The sequence below is a fragment of the Macadamia integrifolia genome, unplaced genomic scaffold, assembly GCF_013358625.1.
Source record: "Macadamia integrifolia cultivar HAES 741 unplaced genomic scaffold, SCU_Mint_v3 scaffold1608, whole genome shotgun sequence".
Lineage (NCBI taxonomy): Eukaryota > Viridiplantae > Streptophyta > Magnoliopsida > Proteales > Proteaceae > Macadamia > Macadamia integrifolia.
Genome location: NW_024868278.1, coordinates 46,184 through 57,387, shown reverse-complemented (window position 1 = coordinate 57,387; position 11,204 = coordinate 46,184). Strand labels below are relative to the sequence as shown.

The 11,204-nt window shown below is 41.1% G+C and overlaps 1 protein-coding gene across 1 annotated transcript; it reads left to right on the top strand.

Moving 5' to 3' along the window:
* Positions 1 to 717: 717 nt before the first annotated feature.
* Positions 718 to 3,151, top strand: LOC122064336 (cytochrome P450 CYP82D47-like). The gene is made up of 2 exons (XM_042628047.1): positions 718 to 1,841; positions 2,302 to 3,151. Exons 1-2 carry the CDS (start codon positions 885 to 887, stop codon positions 2,926 to 2,928), a joined length of 1,584 nt encoding a protein of 527 aa, XP_042483981.1. The 5' UTR covers positions 718 to 884; the 3' UTR covers positions 2,929 to 3,151.
* The last annotated feature ends 8,053 nt before the right edge of the window (positions 3,152 to 11,204 follow it).

The window sequence follows — 11,204 nt, the reverse complement described above, 5'->3', positions numbered from 1 at the left end:
AATTTCTTCTTATATTTTCTTATATTTATCTTATGTATTATTATTTTTATTAATTTATTATTTTAATTGATAAATTAATATCTTTTATTAAAATATATATTTAATTTCCACTTAGTTCTCAGGTGGGGTCACTCTTTGCAATATCTTACACGGTGTAACACGGCACTTACCTTTGATGTGAAGTTAGAAAAAGAGTAAAACGCGGTTTCTTTGGCTTTTCTACCAGTTTTCCTTGTGGACTAAGATTTATTTCAATCACTCAAAGATAATGATAGCTTTATTTCAATGATTCAAAAGATAATGAGATAATGATCCGTTCAATTGCAGACTCTTCTTATTTGGTGGAGAAATCTTAAGCTGAATAGGGACCATTCTCTCCTTATTGGTTGTTTTATGATTCATTGATTGCCTTACATGCTTACAAATTTCTAAGTGCTTCTTTGGCGTTTGTGGCCATCGTTGTTGACCTAAACCTAACACCCCTTAAGAATAAAAATTCCTGTTACCTTTCCTGTATGTGACTTGCAATCGGGTGTGTTGAAATGGAATAATTTTTTTCCGTCTGACTCATAAGGGAGGATGTTGTAGGATCAAGCCCCGCCTATGCATTGTGTGTGTGTAAATGTGTATATAAGAATATCTTTTATGTTTTGATATTTTCCAAAATACCCTGCAAGATTCCATTTTGACACATCCTCTTGCGGGCAACAGAACATATCCTGCTACTCAATTCGCAGGAAAATTTAGTCTTCTTCCCTTGGCTGCTCTTATAAATCTTATCCCACTAAATGGAGCAAGATATTGAAAGAGCGCTAGAGGGATGAACTGTGACACACACCATTAATCTCAAGTGATTGAAACACTGAGAGCCAGTCCCAGCTGTTATGAATTCTCTTCTTCAACTCCTGCTCCTCGGTTTCCTTCTCCCCTTGTTCTTCTCTCTTTACTACCTCCTACTCTGGAAGCCACGGAATATGAAGAGTTCTAGTCGAAGATCTGCACCCGAAGCGGCTGGGGCATGGCCTATTATTGGTCATCTTCATCTTTTAGGTGGGAGTTCCATCCCACACATTACCTTGGGAGGCATGGCTGATAAGTATGGGCCGGCATTCACCATTCGACTAGGTATTCGTCGTGTATTGGTGGTGAGTAGTTCGGAGGTTGCAAAGGAGTGTTTCACTACATATGATAAGGCTCTCTCGAACCGACCAAAGGCCGTTGCCATAAAGGTTATGGGCTATAACTATGCCATGTTTGGATTCAGTCATTATGGACCTTATTGGCGTGAATTGCGCAAGATAACTATGCTTGAGCTTCTCTCAAATCGCCGTCTGGAGACTTTCAAGCATGTTCGAGCCTCAGAGGTTGAAACCTTCATAAAAGAACTATACCAAATGTGGGAGGACAAGAATAAGTACCTAATGGTGGATATGAAGAATTGGTTTGGGGACTTGATGCTCAATATTATTCTCCGGATTGTAGCTGGGAAGCGATATTCTGGGACTGATACTTCGTACGACATGGAGGAGAAGCTACAATGTCAAGAAGCCATGAGAGCATTCTTTCATATGACGGGTTTATCCGTCATTTCGGATGCAATCCCTTTTCTTGAGGGTTTAGATTTGCAGGGATATGAAAGAAAAATGAAGAAGATGGCCAAGATCATAGACTCTATACTCCAAGCATGGCTGGAAGAGCATCGACGAAAGAGATCATCTTCTGCAAGCGGTGAAAAGGCCAAGGGTGGTGAACAAGACTTCATGGACGTGATGATATCTATAATGGAAGACTCAAAGATTGATGATTATGATGCGGATACCGTCATCAAGGCGACTTGTTTAGTGAGTACTATTGTTAAGGTTTATTGTTTTTCTTTTCATCACTTTGCCTACTGAAGTATAGTGCTTCATTATTTATCACTTGGCAGTATATGGGTTATTCCATGTGATAGAGGACTCCACATACATTCAATAACCAAATTTTAGTCTAGAGTAAGAAAGGAAAATTGCTTGATCTCTTTTCAAAGTTTTAGTAAAATTGCCAAAATACCATCAAATAGAGATGAATATAAAATACAAAGTGCTGTCTTCTTTAATTTTAATTACTTCTCGACTCATTTAAAGCCGAAATTATACCAATGAGATTATTGCATGGTCCTTTATCACGTAGGCTAACCCATGTATAACAATGTGGCAAATAGTGATGTGTAATACTTCACTAGGCATAGTGACGCCTAGAAGGACCCATTAGTACATGTTATTTCTTTTTAATTTGTCTCCTAATATGAATAGATTTTTGCAGACTATGATCTTAGGTGGAAGTGACACTACAGCTGTTACATTAATATGGGCTCTTTCGCTGCTACTCAACAATCAACATGCCATAAAAAGAGCACAGGATGAGTTAGACATGCATGTTGGTAGGGAAAGTCAAGTAAAGGAATCAGATATCAGTAAATTGAAATATCTCCAAGCCATTGTGAAGGAAACATTTCGCCTATACCCAGCAGGTCCATTGTCTGCACCACGGGAGACCATGGAAGACTGCACTATTGCTAGTTATCATGTACCAGTAGGCACCCGAATACTAACAAATCTATGGAAGATTCATCGAGATCCACGTGTATGGTCCCAACCTCATGAATTTCAGCCAGAGAGGTTTCTCACGACCCACCTGGACGTTGAGGTTTCAGGTCAAGATTTTGAATTCATCCCTTTTGGCTCCGGCCGGCGAATGTGTCCAGGGGTTTCTTTTGCTCTTCAAGTTTTGCACTTGACTCTAGCTCATTTGCTCCATGGGTTCGAGTTTACAACTCCTTCAGGTGCTCCAGTGGATATGACAGAAACACCAGGGTTGACCAACATGAAGGCCACCCCACTTGAAGTTGTCCTTAGCCCTCGTCTTCCTTCTAAGCTTTATACGTGTTGAGGAATGTGATTTTCTCCGCCTAATGAACTCACACCATACACTACTCAATTCGCTTTGCTAGGTTGAGTTGGCTAGTCGGTCTTGTTAATAGGGTTATGCTGAAAATTGCAAAACTTATTGGTGGCCTTGGTATTGGATTGAGTCCTCTATATATTTTTCTCCTTTTCTCCTTTTGTAGATCGATCTAGACCAACTCACCTTATTATTATATTTGAGTTCTTGAGGCCTTCCTATGCAAATTTAATAGAGAAATTCCCCAAAGTTGAAAGCGACCAACTGCAAACATCCAGACTAGGAGACAATGGAATAGGCAATGTTGTGATTAAGGTGAATATCTCCTCTATAAAAATAGAATTAGCACTAGGCGAAATCAATATAATGGTTCAAGTACTAGATCTATATTGGAAACAAAAGTTGACGCGGGAGAAAATGAGCAGTGGTGGTGGAGGAGAAATCTTTGAAGGAAGAGTTTTGGGTGATGGACAAGATCCTGATGGATCTCCCCCAGCGGAGATGGCGAATGCCACTATTGTCCCTGAATCTAATGTTGGTGCTACCACTAACATTCAGAAATCTTATGCGAGGATTGTCGGAAGCTACTTCCCGGAGGTGGATGACCTTCCAGATCCTATTCATGCTGCCACCTCCACCAAGGTTGTTATTCCTCAAGAAGCCTATGAAGAAAAACTTGAGAAATACAGTTTTGCACTGATTGGAAGGATCAACTTCAGGTACGTTTCTCTGGATGCGATTTGAAAAGTAGCAGGTGAGACCTGGAAACTGAAGGGGAAAGTGAAGATGGTGCCTATGGGAAAAGGCTTCACTATTTTTCAGTTCGAATCGAAGGGCGATATGGCTTCAATCTAGAGAAGAAGCCCTGTTAAACTTGGGGGTCAGCATGTTAGATTTCAACGCTAGTGCCCTGATTTTAACATACATGAAAAAAAGGTGAACAAGGCACTGATTTGGGTTAGGTTTCCTGATTTGGCACTTGAGTATTGGCACGAGAAGGTTCTCCTCACCATGGCAAAGGCAGTGGGAAGGCCTGTTGCTTTCGATCATTGCACCAAGCAAGTTTTGTATGGGAACTTTGCTCATGTCCTGGTTGAGATGGAGATTGGTGGAATGACACCAGACAAGATTCAAGTGGAAAGGCGGCAGCCTGGGATGTCGAATCTCTTCTGGTTTAAACAGCCAATTGTCTATGAGCATAACCTAGAGTGATGCTACTTTTGCAAAAATACTGGTCATTCTCTTGCTTCCTGCAGAGAGAAGAAGATGGCAGATGCTAAGGAGGCTTCGATGGAGACGAATCCTAGTATCCCAGGAGCGACTTATGTGGATGAGGGCCCTCAACAGTGCTCTGGTTTGGTTCGAGTTACCCCTATTTGTGATCCCTTCCATGTTGTAGACGATGTAGCCACTACTGAGAGTGGTGGAGATGGTCAAAACTGTGTTGCTAGTGGTGGTGCCACCATAGAGGGCGATGATGAGGAATTGGATCCTATTTCGGAAGGTTAATCAGATAATAATATCTCTGAGGATCTCACTCCCCAATCAAGGCGTCCTTCTCCTTTTGGTGAGCAATCAAGATTGCCTTTCGTAAATAGTTCTCGTGCACATATGGAAACTCAAGCTGAGTTAGAGGTTGTGCTTGAGATGGAGCACAGGGATCAGGTTCGCGAGGACCCACACCATTTTTGTCCTAACCCCAGACTCAAATTTGGGGACTGGGATCAGTCCATATGGTGACATTGAATTAGGTGCAGCCTCTATGGCCCATGACCCTACTGTTCGTCGAAGTCAAAGATATGTTGCCCATGATGTGTTGGCACCCTCTAGAGGGCGAGATACTAGCGTCTATGAGCAGGCTCAGGCTACTACTAGTGTTGATTTGGTAGATATGGATACCAGGCATCGCAAAGGTGGTAATGAGGGCTGGGTCATTAAGCAGAAGAAGAAAGGAAAGAAAGCTGCCTCCAAGGATCAAGCCTCTGCCAGGGCTGATCAATCTTCTTCCTCTCACTTTTAACCATGCGTGTTCTCTTCTGGAACATTCGTGGGATGAAGAAGGATGCCGCCAAGGTAACCTTAGCTAAATTAGTTCGTGACCATCAGTCGGATTTTATTTTTATTGAAGAGCCAATGATTGATGTTGGAAATTTCCCTAAATTATTTTTAAAAAAATTGGGATTTGCATCTGATCTTCTTCACAATGACAGAGGTAGCAGAGTGCCTAACCTGTGGGTAGTCTGGAGTAGGGCCATGGTGAAACCCATGGTCTCTTCCATGCCTGATCAGTACTTGTCCATTTAGGTTGGTTGGTATGGAAGTATGTTGGATATTTCTATTGTGCACACCAGGTATTTTAGAACCGATCGAAGAAGTCTATGGATGGACTTGGTGGCTGGTTCTTCGGGATGGCCCAGAATGATATTAAGCGATTTCAATGCTACTTTATTTGACCATGAAAGGTGCGGTCTGAGCAGATTCTATATGGGGGTTGCCGCTGAGTTTGGTGCAATGGTGGATGCCACCTCTATGATTCAGGTTCTCTCCTCTAGGAGGAAATTCACGTGGAGTAACAACAGACAGCAGAGAAATGTCTCTGCAATCCTAGATAGATCCTTTGTCAACTCGGAGTGGTTGAATATGTTCAATGATTGCATGTAAAAGTTCCTCCTTAGATCTGCCTCAGACCATGCCCCCCTCCTGGTATGCTCTGCGACATCCTCTAAGCCGAAGAAAACGCCTTACAAACAAGCAAGTCCTTTCGCCCCTAGGGTGGTCTACGATCAGCTAGATCAGCCGTTGCTTGGTTGCTTAGTACGTGCATCTTCTTCTTGCTTGCTGGGCAGCGAAGTTTGATTTTCTTGGGGTTTGTGATCACCTCAGATGGACTTGAGGTAGACTAAGAACTGCCCATTTCAAGTGAACAAATTCTGGATGGACCACCCAAATTTTACCTCTATGGTGGGTATGCTTCGAGCTCTGGATGCTCTGGCTCCCCTATTTCCTCCCTGGCCCAGAAATTGAAAAGGCTTAAGCCTATTATTCGACCTTGGTCTTGTGAAGCCTTCCCAAATTTGGAAGTTGAAGTATCAAAGTCTAGAGTTGCTCTAGATGATATCCAGAGAAGAATCGACAAGGAAGGCATGATTGATGCTAAAGTTCGCTATTGAAAAGCTCTGGAGAACCATGAGAAGATGTGGGCGGAGAAATCCAGAATTAAATGGTTAAAAGAAGGTGACCAAAATTCTAAGTTTTTCCATGTTATGGCAAAAGTGAAGAGATCAAAAAATGCTATTAGAAGCATTGAAAAGAGGATGAGACTGAAATTAAGGACCATGATCAGATGGGGAGATACCTAGTCGATTTCTATGATTCTTTCCACAGAAGTGTGGAGCTTGAGAGTCATCTCGACACGCTGGACACCATTCCATGAGTTCTAAATTAGGAGGATCGATTATTTCTTGATTCTATCCCGTCTGAGGAAGAAATCAAGATGGTTGTTTGGGACCTAGACCCGACAGCTCTCCAAGCCCTGATGGATGCATAGGAGCTTTTTTTAGACGATGCTGGGATATTATTCAGGGTGACGTCTACAGAGCGGTCAAGCATTTTTTTGCATCAGGTATGCTGCCCTTCGGAATTAACAATAATTTCCTTATTTTAATTCCTAAGGTGGAGGGGGCTCGTGCCCTGGACAAATTTCGGCCCCTGTGTATGGGCAACCTTTTTTGTAAAATTTTGTCTAAAATCATGGCTTCGCGAATCTTTGGTTTCCTCCTTAGAATTATCTCCCTTGAGCAAGGCGCTTTCTAGCATGGGAAATTAATTCAAACCAATATTGGTTTGGCCTTTGACCTAGCCAATATATTGGGGAAAACCTCCAGAGGTGGAGGGTTGGGTCTCAAAATTGACATAAGGAAAACCTTTGACACCCTCTCTTGGGATTTTCTGTTCTTGGCTCTTAGTATGTTTGGATTCTCTGAAACCATGATTGGTTAGATCCATTCCATTCTTTTGTCCACTAGAATTTCTATTCTTCTCAATGGTGGTCTTGTTGGACATTTTGAGGTCAACAGAGGTTGAAGGTAGGGAGACCCCATCTCCCATTTTTATTTATTATTGTCGAAGTTCTCTACAGGGGCCTGAAAGAATTGGCTCGCAACAACCTTATTTTTCCCATTGCGGGGCCTCATGGTGCTATGGTTCCTACTCACCTTCTCTTTGCAGACGATGTCTTCATCTTCATGAATGCATCAAAGAAATATTTCAGAAACCTGAAAATGTTTCTTGAGAAATATCAGAGCTTTTCTTGTCAGTGTTTCAATCTTGAAAAATGCAAATTGTTTCTGGGCAAGGTCTCGGCTAAGAGAAGACAATGGCTTGCTGAGGAAATGGCGATTCCTATTTGCTCTTTTCCAGCAAAGTACCTTGGGCTAGAAATTTTTCAAGGGAGAGTCAAGAGAGACCCCCTCCTCTCTGTGATGGATAAAATTAAGGCAAGGTTCACAGGGTGGAAAGGAAAGCTCTTATCTATGGCCGGTAGAGTTGAGCTTGTGAATGCTTCTTCGCAACTTCTCTGTGTACTGGTAGCCTTCATCACTAATTAAATTCCCTGAGAAATGGATGAAAATTTTTATTTGGTCATGTGACATTGACTCTGTAAAGTCAATCACTGTGAGATGGCACTCGGTGTGTAAACCAAAAAAGGAGGGAGGCCTCGGCCTAAGGAGACTAAGAGACGTCAATAAGGCCTTGCTTGCTAAGCCCACCTGGAATATTAAGCATGATGAATTTAATTTTAGTTATCAGAGCAAGATTTCTGTCTAAGTAGGGGCATCTCAAGAGAGGCTTTAAAAGCTTTTCCATTTGGCCTGGGTTTAAGAAGCTGTGGCAATTTGTCTCAAATAACGAGAGGTGGATTGTGGGTGATGGAAAAAACATTGATTTTTGGCGCCATTCTTGGATGGGCCCCAAATCCATCTGCGAGCTCTTTAGCTTGGGGGAAGATGCTTTTAGTGGCTTCCATCCTCATGTGGCCGATTTTATCGACAATGGTGCCTAGAACCTTCCTTCTGTTGACTCGACTCTTCTTCAGTTGGCCTTTGATTCCATTCGCACATTGCCACTTCCTTCTACTCCGTCGAAGGATAAGTGTGTCTAGAAGCTTGATCCTGTGGGTGTCTTCTCAGTGAAATCGGCTTGGAATAATATAAGAGCTACTTCCCCTTCAGTCCCTTGGGCTCATGGTTTTAAGTATCTCCGATACCGATACGATACCCTCCGATATGTATCTTAAATTTAGTCGACTGATACGAGACACACCGATACGATACATAGAATTTTTAAAATCCTTTCGTATCAATATATATGCTACGATACATACTAATATGCACTGATACACCATCGATACGTACTGATACTCTATGGAAAATATAAAATCAAGGTGAAATATACGTTTTGGTATGTATCGGTATGTATCGGTGAGTATTGGTATGTATTGATCAGTACGTATCGGTGAGTATCAGTAAGTATCGATCGGTACGTATCAGTATATACCGGTACAACGCGCTATGGTCATATAATGGCCAAGATGGGTATTTTTCAGAAAATACGATTTTTTGAGGGGTTTTTGTTCCAAATTTACTGCCAGCCATTTTTCTCTTTAACTAAAGTGGAAATCAAGGTTGGGAAAAAGGATTTTACATTTATGGAAAAACTACAAACCTTGAATTCTTAGTGCGATACCCTCAAGTTAGTGTTTATGCATAATACATGTTATCAATAGCTTTTTTTAACAAATTTTTTATGCACAAGTGTTTAAAAAGATATTTCATATCCATTTATATGCATATCTTTAGCTATCTTAGTGTATCTCCGATACGATATGATACCCTTCGATGCGTATCTTAATTTTGGCCGGCCGATACGGTGACCGATACCGATACTTTAATCCTTGCTTGGGCTTCTGTCGTCTAGAATAAATTCCTCCCTCCGAGATTATTTACCTTGGCTTGGCGCTGGGTTCATGGTAAATTGCTAACTGATGACATTATCCAGGCTAAAGGCATCCACCTTCCCTCTAGGTGCGATATTTGTGGTGAGCATGGTGAGACCTTCAATCACTTATTTCTGGAGTGCAATTTTTTCAGAATATCTGGTCCAATTCTTTTGCCTTGTTCCACAAGGTGTGGGCTAGCAAACCCTCTGTTGCTGAGGTCATCAAATGGTGGAAGAGCAAGGGTAAGGGCTGGGCCCTAAATGACCCTTGGATGATTGGTTTGTGTGTGATTGTTAATGCTATTTGGAGTGAAAGAAATCTCAGAAGATTTGAATCATCTGCTCGCTCCTCTTCCATGCTTTTAATAGCTATTTCTAAGGAGGTAACATTTATTTGCAATGGCATGAGAATCTCTCCAAAGTCTGTAAGCGATCTTGCTCTCAATAGAATATTTCATCTCAAAAATGTTTGTAATTCTCATCCTGAGATCTTGGAAGTACGATGGAGCAAGCCCCACCCAAATTGGGTGAAGTGGAATGTCGACAGCTGTTCCCTGGGGAACCCTGGTAGAGCTGGAGGTGGTGGTATTTTTCGCGACCAGGTTGGGAAAAATCTTCTATGCTTCATTGTTTTCCTGGGAGTGACTAACAACTTCGCAGCAGAATTTTGGAGTATTATCAAAGGCTTGAAATATGCCCGTGATCTGAATGTGTAGCAACTTTGGATCGAATCTGAATCTAAAACTATGTTACTTTGTTTTGCCTTAGGCTTATTCCCTGGTTTGCGCTCCAGGGGTGGTCAAATCTATTAAGTTATGTAGACTCTATTGAGTGGAAGATTTCCCATTGCTTTAGGAAAGCTAATCCCATCGCGGATTACCTTGCTAAAGATGCTGCTAAGTCTGGTTTCTCGAGGGTGAGAATAGACCTCCCTTCTTTTATCACCAGCAAAATCCTTCTAGATGAAGTTGGCCGATCCCGTTTTAAATTCCTCAGATAGTGATTGTGAGTCTTTACTGATGGCAATGCCGAAGGTGGAGGCTTCTGCTGTCTTTTTTGGTTATATCTTGTATTCATTCTTTTTTCTCCTATTTTAATAAAATCTGATCTTCTAGCGAAAAAAAAAAAAATTTCAAGTACTACTTCGAGGGTAGTATACCTCCTGAGAGAGAGAGAGAGAGAGAGAGAAGAAAACATAAAGGTTTATTCATTCTTTCAACAGGCAACTCAGCCATTCTTATACAGTCCTAGCCCATTGTATTCTATTACAACCATATTTTGTTTTTACACATAATCTCTCAGTGTAAGATACTTTGTTTGTTGCTCCTTCAAACAACTAGTATTGTTGGGGATTTGTTATCCAATCCAAATTCTCTAAATACTCTAATTTTTTCATTCTCTGAACCATCATGAGTCATAAAAAAAATTCATGGTTTCATCAACCCAACCTTCAGCATTGCCATCAACAGGAAAAATGAAAATTGAAAATTAGGAAGAGTTCCACCTTTGGCATTCCCATTAGCAGGAACTCAGACCCAATAAAATAAAAGTAGCTATATTATTTAATTTTAATGTGGGCCTTTCTCGGGCATCCCAACTGATATCAAAAGAAATAAAATTTGGACAAGAAGCCCAAACCGAAGACTCTAGTGATCTTGCATTTGTTTTAGCCAGTATATCCACCACCATATTAACTTCTCTAAAACAGTGTGTTATCCTCCATATGATCAATTTTAAGAAAGAGAAAAAGTGATTTCCACTACTTCTAAAATCCCAAGGGATAGAGGAACTAAGCATTGAGGTCACTACAGATTGTGAGTCACACTCAATCCACAACCGCCTCATGTATAGATTCCTTGCAATTTTGATTCAAATAAACAAAGCAGAAAACTCAGCCTTAATGTTCAACATGACACCAAGAGGCCTAGCAAGGATGTCATAACTATACCAAAGTTATAGCGAAACACAACACCAACACCTAATACTCCAATATTCCTAAGAGAGCAGCCATCAATCTAGGCCTCTATAGTAGAACAAGAAACCGATGACATCTTACATTAAGATTAAAGCTTCTAGATACGAGAAAATCTTCCATCATTATTGAAATAAAATTAGGGGAAGGCCACCCGATATTAAAAAGTCATAGAAAATCCAACCACTTATCCTTGACAATCACACATTGAATAAATACATGGCATATGCTCTCCTGATTATAGTGATATAACTCATATCTCAATGCCAAAGGGACCACCTTCCTTATCACCATC

Bases quoted from the DNA above. Each gene is read 5' to 3' on its own strand.
- LOC122064336 (XM_042628047.1), top strand. From the start codon at position 885: ATGAATTCTCTTCTTCAACTCCTGCTCCTCGGTTTCCTTCTCCCCTTG. The intron at 1,842-2,301 runs GTGAGTACTATT...AGATTTTTGCAG, and splicing joins TCATCAAGGCGACTTGTTTA to ACTATGATCTTAGGTGGAAG.